The sequence below is a fragment of the Strix uralensis genome, chromosome 25 (assembly GCF_047716275.1).
Source record: "Strix uralensis isolate ZFMK-TIS-50842 chromosome 25, bStrUra1, whole genome shotgun sequence".
Taxonomy (NCBI): domain Eukaryota; kingdom Metazoa; phylum Chordata; class Aves; order Strigiformes; family Strigidae; genus Strix; species Strix uralensis.
Window position 1 is genome coordinate 7099439 of NC_133996.1, and position 15297 is coordinate 7114735.

The 15297-nt window shown below is 43.1% G+C and overlaps 1 protein-coding gene across 8 annotated transcripts; it reads right to left on the minus strand.

The window, feature by feature from the left end:
- Positions 1–8: 8 nt before the first annotated feature.
- Positions 9–14946, minus strand: SFPQ (splicing factor proline and glutamine rich). Of its 8 annotated transcripts, XR_012632251.1 has the most exons (14): positions 14180–14946; positions 13602–13790; positions 13206–13507; positions 12997–13092; positions 11604–11800; positions 11240–11324; positions 10833–10950; positions 10566–10614; positions 10365–10486; positions 4533–7725; positions 1357–1401; positions 1000–1073; positions 429–498; positions 9–90 (listed from the first exon to the last, which is right to left on the minus strand). XR_012632251.1 is itself a non-coding variant. In XM_074894665.1 (11 exons), exons 1-10 carry the CDS (start codon positions 14828–14830, stop codon positions 1381–1383), a joined length of 1830 nt encoding a protein of 609 aa, XP_074750766.1. In that variant the 5' UTR covers positions 14831–14945; the 3' UTR covers positions 9–1073; positions 1357–1380. The 8 variants fall into 8 exon arrangements, 1 of the variants encoding a protein (XP_074750766.1); XR_012632252.1 differs by lacking the exon at positions 429–498; XR_012632249.1 differs by having other exon boundaries at positions 9–498.
- Between the last annotated feature and the right edge of the window lie 351 nt (positions 14947–15297).

A 15297-nucleotide genomic window follows, 5' to 3' on the forward strand; every position in this document is an offset into this window, starting at 1 on the left:
AGAAGTCATTGTAAAAAAAAAGTAAATATTTTATTTTTAAAAATCGTATGTTCCTGGCTCCTCTTCACTGCATTCAGACTCCACCTTCTTCTGCAAGTGCAAAGCACACGGTTAGCAAGAACATTAAGAACACCAGCAGAAATCACACGTGACAACAGGGAAAGGGAACCAGCACACCACAACAGGCCATGCACCCAGCAAAGGTTCTCTAGAATCAAAAATTCCCATGTCAGACTTGAGGTTAAATTAATAACATTCACTTTCACCTATTTCATACATTTCAAGGACAGGAAAGGGCTTTGTGTTTTACTACCCTAGAAACAAGAGCAGCGGTGACAAATCACACGCGATTCAACAGCTCACCCACTGAATCTCGCTGGCTTCACGTCTTACAGTTTCAGTCGTGGCACATCTAAGCTGCTACTTACCCATCACTCCTGAGTTAAGGTACTTTGCATGTTGCTCCTCACACAAGATTTTAGATAGCTGAAGTTCCCCCTTGTAGTTTTAGTGGTAAATTAGAGGGAAAATGTCATTAATTCCAGCTCTGCAAGTTAGTTCATTTCCCTAAACCACTATCTGCTCGTGCTCTTGTATGTGCTAATTTATATTCCAGGTTATTTTGGAAGTTCAGTGTTCACTAAAATATTTCAGAAAAGCAGCTTTTTAACAACTCGTAGTTGGATTAACATTTGAGAAGCAGCTGCTCTGTTGTTCCTTCCTGCTGACCATCACCCACCCCAGTCACAGAAGCCTGAATGTAGAACTGGTTATTTCTTGTCTGACCACCTATGGCATTCAGAGGACAGAGTTTATTTGATGCTGCAGGGCTGAAAAGCCTCAAACAACGCTTGTATCTTGGCTCTACAAAAGGAAGATTCGGGAGTTTTCTATAAAATAGAGATTACAAGGGCAAATTTCAGGCAGGAACTACACAATACATCACAGGGTGATGGGCTACCGAGCTCTTACAGCAGCATAAGGACATGATCTACTTACTTGTTCCTTGTTATCTTGGGCCCTCCACATACCACTGGGCATCGTGCTGGATGTGCTCATGCTCGGCTCCCAAACTGCAAAAATATTCAGAAGTTATACCCACAGTGATTTTGAAATCTCCTGTACAAACCCACGTCTAGAAAGGTATTTTTACCCACTGCTGTCAAGGTATCGAGCCCAGATGGAGCCTGGGTGCTTAACCCCACGGCTTGACAGCAGGTACCGAGTTCTACCCTACCCGTTTCGTACCCATTTCCCAATGTTCACCAATTCAAAGGTACCCAGGGACTGAACATCAAGTGTTCAGAAGCCTTTATTATTTCACCCGCTCAGAACAAGACTGGAAGGTATGCTTACTTCCCATGGATGAGCACTCCAGTTTCACTCAGCTTTCATCTTCACCTAAAGGATAACAACTGAAGTTATTATAGTAATACACAGAAAATTCTGACCATTTCAAACTAACTTAAAAATAAGGTTTTAAGATACATGGACTGATTAGTTATGAGGGGGAATTTACAAATTATTCCGAAATATTAAGTGGAAGAATAAGGGGCAGAAATAGGCTAGCCTAAACACTTGTAAAGAGATGAAGGAATATGCAGGTAGTTGACTGAAGAACTGCACCTTGTCTGAGCACAAACCGTAAATCACCAGTCTGAGTACAATGAAGTTTGATTGCAGCCAGAGGTATACTATCCCTTATGTGAAGGCATTAACAATTTTGTCAAGCTACTTCAACTATTTTACCCTAGTTTGTCTGCTGTAGTAATGCCCTTTCTTCCCCCTGGTGAAGGAGTGCAATGGCCCTGGACTCCTAGAAGTGCTTCAAAAGCCAAAGGAAGACACTAAGAGGTTAAGCACTGTCAGCCTACTGCTTTTATTCTCGGCAACAGGTTCTTCCCTTCTGAAGACCCACCCTTTTGCTGTAGCTAAGTTGAGGGCAAACTGCACTGGTCAGCAGCTAGGGACGTAGTACAAGGTTCTGTGCACACCTCTGGTCGGGAGGCAAATCACACCATGGTCAGCGTGATCTGACCAGGCAGGGCGAAGTTCAAGATTAGTCTCAAACCCACCACCTGGGTTTTATCATGGCCCTCAGGAGCAGAAGTATAGTATGCACGTTTTGTTTTCTATGCCATAGCAACAAACACCATGCATAAGGGATACTATATCTTTGTGCATCCTTTTAACACTCCAGATTCACTTCTAGCCACGCTCCTCCCAACCCTCCCCAGTTAGCTCTTCAGTACTGGTGTTCAGAAGCAACATTTATAGAGATGGGGTATTCACAGACCACTGCGGGATTGCACAGCCAAGTCCTAACATGTCAATCATTATCTAGCAGCAATGACAGAGGTGGGAGAAGGCCAATCCTCCCTTTTTGCCTTTTCCAGTAAGCAGCTATTTAAGAGCCCCACTAGCTGGTATGGAGAGAAAAAAAATCTGAAGCTAATTAGCCGATTCCAAACTTGCTAGTAGTAGTGGAAGAAGCCAAGTAATTACCCAGAACAGCATACTTTTTATGCATCCTTTCCAGCATGCTTAGCCTCATTTAACACAATGGAACGAAACACTGGCCTTCCTGATCATGTCACTGCAGCTGGCAATGATTAACAGAGACATGCAACCCCATTACTGCTCGAGTCCTAAAACTACTCACAGGCCTCAGTGTTTAGCTATGGGGAAAACTGCAAGCAAATCAACACTTTGTATGCTTAATGTTACAGTAAAGCCCCCATACACGCTATGCTGTGCTCTCTCCTGACAGCACCAGTATCTGGATCTGAGGGCCTAGCAGGTACGCATATGTATTCTGACACCACACTTCTGAGCTTCAGATAAGCTTTTGAGAAAAAGTGTATTTCACACACAGATAAAACCAAGATGAAACACAATGCAAGCACTTTAATGTCATTAATTGTACCCACTTGTTACAGACTGACTTAGAGCAGACATGTCTATTTGCTTTTAAGTTATCTACCACACCAAGTTTCATTACTGCAGACAGTCAGAGCTGGTATGAGACCCATGGTTCAGTCACAAATTGCTTGCTCCAAGAGTGTCAAAAACCTGCTAGTTCAAGTACATAGGACGAGGCAGATGAGCCAATAACCCCTCCATGACATTCCTGCAGGTCAAGTATCCAGAGCACACTGGAAAAACTAGTCAGATCTGAGCACTGGTTTAAAGATTAATAATTCAGTTTTGCTACGTGACAGTACGCATACTGCCAGCGGTTTTGCTACTGAATTCTAGTCACAGGTAAGAGTAAGCCATCACGAAAAGCCAAACTGACTTTGTGACAAGTGGTGTCACTGCTTGACTAGCTAGAGTTCGGCTACACTCACTGAGGTGTAACCAAAGACCTGTTGTCATGATCTGAAGGTGCAGCAACTGCTACTTCAAGCTTTCAATGGAACGTGAAAAAGATAGCTACAGCAGAGGGCAAGGCTGACCAGCAGATCCCCTGTTCACCAGCAAGAGTCTTGCCTGGAAGATAACACAGAAGGGTCCAAATGTGACAATAATACCAGAAACAAGTATGCAAAGCAGAACTTTGCAGAACAAGCAGGAAAACACATTACAACACCTCTGAAATAAACTGAACACCAGACAAGAGCTAGATCATGTGCTGAAACAAGGGACCTCGTAATTCAGGTTCAAGAGCTAATGCAAAAGAGCTGGAGATCAGCATGTCTGGATGTCTGGAAATGTAAGCATGTTAATCCTGAAACACTACGTTCGGTATTTCTAGTAATGAAGAGTTTAGAATTACATCCCCAAGACTGATGAAAAATGAACTTGAGCATTACACTACCAAGATGACTCTACAAGGCAGAAATACAGAATCTCATCACTGTCAATTAAAGGCAGAGGAATGTTTTATGCTTGTCAATCAAAGATTAAAATAAAGACAACTGAAATGTCCAATAAGCTCTATGAAACTACTCACGGGGATATTAATTCGAGCACTCATTTTATGTCCTCAAAACCACTCCACACCAGTCTCAAAGCTGACTGTATTAGCAAGCTTTAAGTGACTATCACGTAGTGCACACAAGGCTAGAGCAGTGATTGCTAACGCATTTCCTACCGAGCCAAGACTCTACAGAGGGATGCGCTGCAGATGGGCCATTTTGTCACTACAGGAAGGTTAAACAGTCCTTTTCTAGGCACTGATAGCACCTAGTTGACTGGTTGAGTGTAAGATCACATTCCCTCTTCCCCACAGAGCTCATCTGAGAGTATCTTCGTTACATCGGAACTAAGAAAAACCCACACAAGCCGAGTCATATATACAAAGGAATCGGGTCTGAAAATACTCATCTAAGAATCACAGTAAGTTGCTTATTGACCCTGAACAAGACAAAGCTTAAAACCGAAAACCACGCAGCTTTGATGCAAGCTTAACATACAGGTATGAAGAGTGCTGCACTGTAATTCCACAGTCAGAAGTGTGATGTCAGAATACCCACAGTATAAGATTACATAGAAAGTCACCAAGTTATATTATATTGCTTGTTACCTACCTGTACGCAGTCGGCAATGAGAATCTTGGAGCAAGCAGGAATACTACATCCGGGTCCTAATGTCCATTGCCATTTGTGGTACTACGTTCCTCACAGTTATGAACTGCAGAAATGCTGGCTAAGTGCAGTTATGTAGCAGGCCACTAGTTTTAAGTGTAAATTGCAGTCTCAAACTCCAGCAAAAACTTGCTGCCACAGTAAATGGTTGCCAAGGAGAAGCCAAGAATTTTTCTACCACAAAAATACCACAAAATCTCAAAAGCAGTTTCAGTTTCTCATCAGCTGTATAAATGATTAGTGTAATGTGTCTACACCAGAAGATTATTCTGTATTCATTTCTGAGAAAGCGTGAAGATATATATATAACGATACCAGTTTCTACATGCTGCAGTTTTTAGAGATCCAAGTGTCAAAATGGGCTCAATTTTGATAAAGCAAGCTAAATTGCAACAGCCAATGTCCTCCAAGTCCAGTACAAAAATGTGTTATGTGATGCAGACCAACCAAAAAAGGTCTGACCAATGAAGCACTTTTCTACATGTTTTTAAAGATTCAATTATATAAATCTGATTTTATGAAAAAAGTCCAAAACCTCATAGGAACAGATCAAAGGAACGTAACTTTCTCACCTCCCACATTTAGCAACTTTTATCAGATTTTAAAGTTGACATGTTTGCAAGCTTTTAAGACGCCACCTTTAAAAGGTCTTGAAAAGAAGTTGGCTAGTTAATTGTATGCCTGTTTAATACATGCAACTCAAAGCAGAACTTGTTTTAGAAATTCTGCTTATGCAGCTACAACAAAGCTAGATTTAACCAAACTTTCAGATGTTTTGAAAACTGCTAAATCTTTCAGTATATTTACTATTCATGGTTTTGCAACTCAGCTATTTTTGATACCTAGCAACAGTAGCTTACGTACAAAACAGGGGTACCAAAAGACAACCTCTGTAAGGTACAAGGACATCAGCATCCTTCACTCTTCCAAGTTACAGAACTACAAAAGAACATACTTTAGGATATGCACCAGCATCTCTTTAATAAAGAATGACATGTAATCTGAAAAATAAACTGAAAAAAATTAATTTAATGTTTACGTTCAGAATTCCCCCATCTCAGACACCTTCACCTTTTGCGGGTGTCCCACGAACACCCTCCAGAAAACATATGCATCATTTAATACTACACTTCAATAAAGCAAATTGCATCGGTACTGCTGATTTTTAAACTAAGTATCCAATACAAGTACTCCCCAAATACTTGGTCCGCAGTTTAGGAACTGCCAATTCGGAATTTCCTGAATAGCAGTTCATTGTTGTAGCAGATCAACCCCCAAGCTCTTCTGGGAAAATAAGAAGCATTCACCAAACAAGCTGAGTCACTATTTAGTGCGCTTAATATTCCAAGTCAGTGTTACCTGGTATCAGCGTTTCACAACATGCTATTTTTCATTTAAGGAGTAACAGCACTTAGAGTGAGTACTTCAAGAGGGACCATCTGCACTCTAAAATACTGCAATCTGACACTAAGCTTTTAACCGCAGAGAAAATTTAGCATAGAATTTAGAATTAGCCAATGCTTAGCACAAGGAATGGAAAGATCTTTGGAAGATTAAAGCTACTCACAGAATGCTTGGTAGTTGGGGAATCGTGTGAAGGTACAGCCAAAATAAGTTTACCTACTTTGTGCCAAGCAGGTTGATGTATCCTGCGTTAACACCAAGGTATTTTAGACTGGGAAGTCACGTTCCCAGCTTATCTGGTACAGTGTAAAATAATAAGCAAAGCAACTACCTTATCAAGGAGTCCAGAATGCTTTCAACTTCTTCTGGGGCTTAATAAAGTGAACAGCGAGCTAACGAATTCATCAAATCTTCTACAAAAGAACCTTAAAGGGAGTTTATTTGCACTGTGTAGTATTAACTATTAAACTCCAGATTCAGATACTACTTTTGATGCATTATCTCCAAACATCAATAATAAAAGAGCGATAACCATCATGCAAGCAAGCTAATTTCTGTATTTTACATACAGGTTTTTAGGATTTGCCCACCAGCTACATGATTTAAGAATAGTTCCTGCAGTCCCCATAATACAAATGATTGTATACTGAACTATGCAAATTAGTCCACTCAATTAGCATGAGGACATAAGTTAACCTTAATCACTCAAGTAACACTTCTGGTCTTTTTGCCAAGCAATTTCAGGTAAGTATACAATACGGAGCAAGGCCAGATCCTGTAATCTCAGACAGCTTAAGAGCATATAAATATCACATTAACAATCCTTTAGTTAGGAAGTCAGCCAATACAAGTCATTCTATGAATTTATTTCAAAATGACCATTGCTAGTCTTCTGCTTAAAGTCTTTAAAAGATTCCAAGCAGTAACTGCCAAGGTGGTTAAGCACTACCATCCCACCACCCATTATCCGTAGCTAAAATAGGAAATTCATTACATACTGCACTGCTTGCAGTGTAGCTTTAATTATTGTATCTTACAGCACTTGCAAGATTTCCATTTGCTTCCTTATTGCAGCACAATTAATGCTCAAAAAATCAGCACCTACTGGAAAGTTAGGCTACTATTTGACCCAATCTTAAGCTAGAGGCATTACGGGAAGAGATCTCGCTCTTCACTAAGTTCCACACCCTGGTCTCGTTTGACCTCTAACTCAAGACTCCGGGTTTACTGCGGAAGGTGTGGTATTTAGCCTCGTATGTTTAACCACGAATGGCAAGAAGAGTTACTACATTTAGTTTTCTATTTATTTGAAGCACAGTAAAAAAAAGTTGGTACACTTTGGGAATTCAGTGGCACAAGGTACACTGCCATCAAGTTAGGGACGTTATACATCAAAAAAACAGCTAAATTTGTTTTGAAACACTGCATTACATAATTAAATTGTACTCGCCCAAACAGACCACTTACAAATATTAGGTCAGTAAGTTTCTAACATCCATAAAAACGTAGCTTTCTTACTAAAATGCAAGAATTAAAAAGTTGGTGTCTAAACAAGACAGACAAAAACAAACTGGAATGAAACTACAGGTCACATCTAAAATCGGGGCTTTTTGTTTGGGCCTTCATATTCTTCTCTCCCTCTACCATATCCTGTTGGTGTTCCAGGCCCCATTCCTCTAGGACCCTGGCCACCCACAGGCCCCGCACCTCCCTGCCCAAAGCGTTCAGGACGCTATTGGAACAGAATTAACAGTTCATTATATGTAGTTGATGTCCATGTGTGTTAAGTATATATTTTTAGAAGGTTCCGTAGTCAAGGTTCGTCGATACAATCACCATTGAGCCGATCCACAGGTACCGGGAACATAGAAAGGAAAAAAGGGTAATTTAAAAATTAGTTTATTGTAATACATGCCTTGAGGTATGTTCCCACTTGATGCATTCTCATACATCTGTTACAAAGAACAGATCCTCCCTGCAGTGCTAGAAATGTAAGCATTAGTGCAGATGTGAATTAACAACTTTTCCAAATGAGCTCTAGCAATTTTCAACCAAGTTAATGCAAATAGCTTGCAAACTTCTCACCTTTAGTGCAGTAAAAGCTTAGATTACATCACTGTCATTTCCAAATAAGCCTAGCCAGAGAACGAATCTTCAGTTCACTGAAGTATGAGCTGACATTCATAAAATGTCATTGTAAACAGAATGCCTACTCACCAGTTAATGGCATGTGCTGCAATAGAGACCATGGGCTTTTCAAGATGGGGTTAAGACTACGGTCTGCTGACTAAACTGCAGAGGCCTTAGGCAGTAACCAAAACTGATTGTGAGCACTACTGGATTGCAAGAAGAAAAAAAAATGTGAAAAAAGCTAATGACCAGTGATTTTACCTAACCAACGCAATTGCTCGATCAAAAGACTTGCATTTGTTAAAATCCCACGTACTCCGGAACTGCTGCTGCATAATATGCAAAACGTGTTCAAAGAACTACAATTTATTCAGTGTTTCCAGTTAGAACTATGCACAAAGGGCTGTGTGCATCCAGTCAGTATCACCCTTCCCACCCCACCTTCATCACAAGCTCTTGGAAAATTCACAACTTCACAGCATTGAAAGGTTTCACACCAAGATGTAAAAGCTAAATTACCCTGCAATAAAGCAGAGACTTCAGGTATTTTTTACTAGTACCTCTAGTTGCATGTACTTCATTCAGTTACTGTATCAGGTGTGACCAGCGTTCAATCTACAGAACTGACAAATTATAAAGTCAAAGACAGCTTTAAACTTTCATTTCCAGCAGGTTTTCCACTACCAAGTAACAGAACAATGGTAGGTTGGTTGTTACAAAAAGTGTCTGCAACTGAAAATTCACACTTCAAGTTGCTGACTTCTGAAAGTCAGTTTCAATCCTTCCAAGAAAGGAATTTCAGAAAGATTACCTAGGTTCTTTCTGCCTAATGCATGGCAGCTTAAGCTTATCTCCAATTCTGATTAAAAGATATCAGCCCAGTAACTGTGTCAGCACTGTGTGGCAGAGATCCCCATCCTAAGAAACTCAAGGCAGTTAAACCATCTTACTGTCACACCTTTTGACCATATCACGTTTTCAAGTATTACACAAGTTCAGCATGCACCTGTACCATGGTTTTCAGGAGAAAAATGTACACAGCATTCACCACAGACTGCCTAACTGTTCACGGGAAACTTAGGAACTGCTTAATTATCAGTAGATTATATGGATACATTAAGGCCAACGGCACTGTCTACTGAATCGATGATGCTCTGCAAAGTTATCATTCCAAAGATATGGTTCCCAAAAAAAACAGAAGATACCTGACAAGCTACTATGGTAGCTCACCACATTAAGCCAGAGGCCTAAACCCACCCAAAAATCATTTAGTTCAGCTTGTGCTACAGAGCATACACCCCTTCAGGAGGGTGAAAGCACACTAATATCGCCACCTAAGTCAACATAGATTTCCATCCTACCCATTAAGCATTTCTTTAATCTACATCCATATGCTTCAGTGTGATAACACCAAGCAGGCTCAAAGCCCGTTCACACATATAGTGTGCCAAAAATAGTACAGTTTAGAAACATACCTCAGAACATGAGATATGCCGTAGCTTTAACAAACTCTACCTACATAGTCATGCCCAACACAAGAAAACAAGAACGGGCTATCATTCCTTTGTGAGACAGGAACCACAAAATGGCTACAGTCAAGGATCGCTAGAACATGCCTAAGCTAAAAAACAGCATTTCTGCTCTTGTATAGCAAACATCAGCATACAGAATAAGTGATATGCTGTTTACCATTGATTATTTAAATTAATCTGCTGCTTAAATAGACATGAGCGCAGATTTTTGAATTAACAGCATACCCATACCAACATGCATCAATCCTAACTAGGCTTGGAAGGGCGAAAAGAAATGCAATGTTACACATTGGAAAGGAGAACAAAAATCTCTTGTCAACACAGAATGTCAAATTACTGAAAAGCTACTACATTGTGTATTTTAATTATGAAATTTGTGATCCTCTACAATTTATAAAAAAAATCCTTCCAAGCCTAATAGTGACGCAGAATTTCCAAAGTCCAATAAAGTCAGAGTTAATTGCAAATATGCTTAACAGCACATTTGAGTTCACTTACAAACAATTTCCAACTGTGTAAGCTACCATAACGGTTAAGAACTAATCTAGTACTACATACTGCCACACTACTCTTCACGTTAAATACCTGACAAGAGAAGTCAGCAGTTAACAGTGAAATTCACACAACCATCCGAACACTGGTAGAGAACTCAACTCCCAACCACAACATTTCCCTTGTGCTAAACTAAAGCCACCACAGGATACGTTACCATGTCACTTCCCATCATAGAACCACTCATGGCTGCTTGGCCAACTCCTGGATTAGCTTCATAACCTATGCCGCCACCACCTCCGAGAGGTGGAAATTTCTGGGCTGCAGAAGCATAGGGATCTAAGAAAGAGAAATATATAATCATATTCTGGCAATTTCTAAGTTAACCACATGAAGTAATTAATTAAAAATTCTTTACCTCCCATGTTCATTGTGGTGGCACCACCCATTCTCATGTCTCTCTCCCTCTGCATAGAAGAAACAACTTTTAGCAGGGATAACCAACTACTGAAATCCATACCTTTCAGGAGATAAAAGCACACGTACAGCCAACTACTACCATTTCACCCACACACAGACATGGCCTTATCTAACCTAAAGGAAGCAAAACACATCAATCTTGAAAATACATTAAAAAATTTCTGAACACGACGATGTATCCAAAAAACATCATGATTTCACTTACTGGATCCATGTAACCCATTCTACTATAATTCTCTTCCCTCTGTCTTCTCATTTGTTCTTCCATCTCCCGTTGACGTATCATCATTTCCTCTTCCCGCCTGCGACGCTCCTCCTCCTGCCTGATCATCCCAAAGCAGACTGTTAAACACTAGGAGTGTAACATGCTCAACACTTATCAACATCACTTGCACATGCAATTTTAAAGGCATTGAATGATTACACTTAAGCAAAAGAAGATACTCTGTGATGCTCAAATATTCCGAGGAAAAACTTACACTGCAGTTCAATTTTTCATACACAAACTGAAGCAGCAACGGTGTTTCTTGAAATATAAAAGCTTTCATATATAAGTCATTTAAAAAACCCCAAATGTAACATTGAAAAAAATCCCACGAAAGCCAAACCCACCTCAGTTGAATTTCCTTGCGTTTCTGCATTTCCTGATTATGGAGTTCTTCCATACGTCTCAATTCTTCCTGACGTCTCATAAGGTCTGCAGAAATTAAGCTTGTCAGCCATTTCACGAACTCGTATCAGATTTAAACTCAGATTTGAATTAATCACCCTCGTCTGCAGTATGGCAGACAGTGACCTTCTGAGTGTCACTATTCTTAACAATATTGCATTTAAATTAAAAAACTACCATTTGCTCTTTTTCAAGCCTGAAATTCTCAAGGTAGCAGTAGGAAGCATGAATTTATTTGTTAAAACAGCCATACATTTAAGCTAGCCTTTAAAGCAAAAAAATGACACAAAATTCAGAGCCAATTACCTTGACGCAAGAGGTTTGCCTGATGCTCATGATAAGCATCTTCCATTTCGCTTTCAAGTTTGTCCTTGGCATCTTTCATGTTTTTTGCCACTTGCTCTCTCTGCTGTTTTTCCATTTCATCTAAAGATTTCCACCTTTGGGAATATTCAAATTCAAAACTGCCAGGCTGAGCAAAACGGGGAGGAGTCTCTCTTTCCCTGCAGAAAGGAAGATGCTCATTCAGACTGGGTAAACCTGGAAACTGAAGGTCAATGCAAGACCACAAGCTTCTACAATAGCAGAATTATCAGGGAACATCAAAGGAGCCCCGAAAATACTACCTCACAACTTGCTGTGAAAGAATGCTGGTAACAGTACAGCATTTTACATGCTTAAATAGCAACATTTAATACAATTGCCAGTTGCAAAATCCTCAAACAAGACAGGCCTTTGCCCGAGTAGGTACAGCTGCTCAAAACAACTGCGTACGGAGAGATGGATTTTTTTCAGTGCCAACTTACCCAAAGCACTATGTGTCAAAGGCAAGTAATAATCTTCACTTCATTTTCAAAATGCCTAAAGGCCAACAGCTTATGCTGTCATATCAGGGAACTGGAATCTAAGATTCAGTAATTAATGGAACAAAACTAGGGAAGTTCAAAAGCTTTCCATACATTAGCAATATAAAGTATATTAACGTTTTAGGAACACTATACTAATCTACACTCTTCTTAAAGACACTGCCTCCGAACTGTTTATAGTTTTCGATCAAAACAAGTCATTTTGAACACTTTCTCATACAAGACTGACTGGATCTCCCCCCCCACACACACACTCCCTTTTGTGATTTGGAAAAATACAACATTTCTACAACAAATGGGCTTAATATACAGATCCTAACCTGAAAGACTCCTATAGACTCTTATCTACTCTTTATGCCTTGTGGTCAGCTTCATAAGGCAAATCCATAGGCAACTAGTTTTTATTAGCCATGGAATGAGTTAAAATTTTACTTAATTTCTCATTTCATACCACAAACGTAAGTTCATAAATTCTCTATGGCATCATCAACATGAGATATGCTTCAAGAGAAATGACAGCTCTCAACACAATGAAGTCCAATTTTCAAAAGTTTCTCATATATCAAAAAACATGTTACTGGGCTGCTATTTTGTCTTTACTGTTTCTTTGTGATACAACATAGAAACTTGCTTCTGTAATGCTCTGTGAATATACTGAACGAATCCGTATGTTACATTATCTAAAAAGAAACTACTACCAAAAAAACAAGAACTGAAAATACCACTCAAAATTCAAAACCTGTTTCTGAAAACTTACTCGCACCTCCTTCAGAGTCAGGGACAATACTATGTACATCATTTATATATTCTTTATACCAAAAGAGAATGCCTACTTTTGATACATTGGATTCTTCTGAGCAAGCTTTTCTGGAAGACCATCTTCATCATCCAGTTGTTCCAATGGTTCCACAATAACTGGCCTAGGAGTGCTGAATAAAAAAATACTCATTTTACTTTCCCATAATTAGCATTCTGAAAAACTACAAGCTGACAACTTTTTATTCAGCTTGAAACTAAAAATCCTAAGCTGCAAAATACTTACGTTGTCAACAAAAACACTCCTTCGGTACACCGTTCAAAAGCTTTTCTTGCAGCTGGCTTTGATGCAAACTCAACAATGCCTTTTCCTGTTGATCTACCTCGATCATCTACAATCACAACAGCTCTTTCCACCGGACCAAACTGGGAAAAAGCTTCCTCCAGCAACTCGTTGGACACATAGGGTGAAAGATTACGCACTGAAAGAGCAGCAGCATGTGTGGCAAACCGAACACGAAGCTGTCGACCCCTCATGGGGGTATCATCCAGTTCTGCCTTCGCAATTTCTGCAAGGGCTCTAGATTCCTGAAGAAAGTTTAAGATCCAGTTTTAGAAAACCATGCTGTGTATTACTATTTCGCGAGAATTAAACGAACGAACGCACAGTACGAAAGCCTACCAATTTAATGAATCCAAAGCCTTTCCCCTTGTTGATAAAAACCTCTCCTGGCTCCCCATATTTGGCGAACAGTCTTTTAAAGTCTTCGTCTGTTATATCAGCAGGCAAATTCCCAACAAACAAGCGGCAACGCTGAGTATAGGTCTTCTCCCCAGGCCGCCTCAGAAGAGAGAGGTTTGCTTTAAATCCCTACAAAGAAGCAGACCAGTTCGAGCCATCACTGCGTGCAGCCCCCGCTGCCTGCACCGCCAAGCTGCGGCCTCCTCCCGCCAGGAAGCCCAGCGCGCCTCCGGGCCGCCGCGAGCGAATACAAACCCATGCTGCCACAGACCCCTCAGGCTGCAGTCGGGAGCTGCCTAGGCACCTAGGGAACACGCACATTATGTTTAGGCGTCCCCGCAGGCCGGCTCCGCTCGCCACCGCCCCCCCCTCCGCTCGCCCTCTCCCGGGCCCCCCGCGCCCGCGCTCCTCCCCTCAAGATGGCGGCGAGGGCGCGCGGAACTGCCGTTCCCGGCCGCAGCCGCCGCCATCTTGTGGCTCGGGGAAGTGGCGGGTGGGGGGGAGACGCCATGACTCACCTCGTCCGAGAGCTTCTCGCCGCCGCCGCCGCCGGCCGAGCCCTGCTGCGAGGAGAGGCTCTGCTGTCCCTGGTGTTGCTGCCCGCGGCCGCGCGGCTCTCCGCCCGGCCCGCCGCGGTGCCCCGGTCCGCCCTTGTGCGGCCCGCCGGGCCCTTGCTGGGGGCCGCCCGGTCCCTTGGGCCCGCCGCCGGGCGATTGTCCTTGTCCTTTCTTAGGGCCGCCGGCTGGGGTGGGGCTGGGGCTCGGCTTGGGCTGCGGCTGGCCCCCCGGGCCGGAGGGAGCCGAGGAGGGCGCCGACACCGGGGTCTGCTGCTGCGGCGGCTGCCCCGCGGGCAGCGCGGACGGCGGAGGCGCTCCCGGGCCGGCCTGGCTGCCGGCAGGTCCCGCCGTGGTGGCGCCGGCTGAAGAAGACGAAGAAGGCGGAGCAGAGGTCGACGCGGGCGGCTTCGGCGGTTCGGGCTTCGGGCCTCCGCCCGGCGGGCCGCCCGGGCCCTGCGGGCCGCCCCCCATCGGGCCGCGGTTCTGGCCCATGCCCATGCCGGGCGGCGGAGAGCGGAAATCGTGGTTGGGGCCGCCGCGGCCACCGCCGCCGCCGCGCCGGTGGAAGCCGCCTCCACCGCCGCCACGGCTACGGAACCGATCCCGCGACATGGTGGTGGTGGAGGGAGGAGAAGGAGAGGTGCTCCGGCCGCGACTGCTGCTCCTCAGAGCCCGCTGCTCAAAATGGCGGCGAGCTGAACGGCCTCGCCGCCGCCTTTGTCCGCCCCTAATATAGTTTCCCCGCCCCCGGAAACCACCCTCTCCTCCCCGTTAGCCATCCACCGGCCTCGGCGGCGATGAGCGATAGGTGGAGTCACCAATAGCATGTCCCCATTCCGCTAACTCTTTGAGCTCATTGGTAAGGACCCTGCCCTCTGCCGATTGGCTCATTTGACCGCCGACGCTGGCACGGGATGATCCGTTAACCTCCTGCGTGCTGATTGGACAGTTTGATCGGCGGGAGGCGAAGTCCCGACAGAAGCTCGGCTTGCGATTGGCTACCTGGGGAGTCAGTCGAGTGGGAGTCCGCCGGCCGGCCGCCGGCCTTACGGCACCCCGGCTGAGCAGCCAAAGGCGTC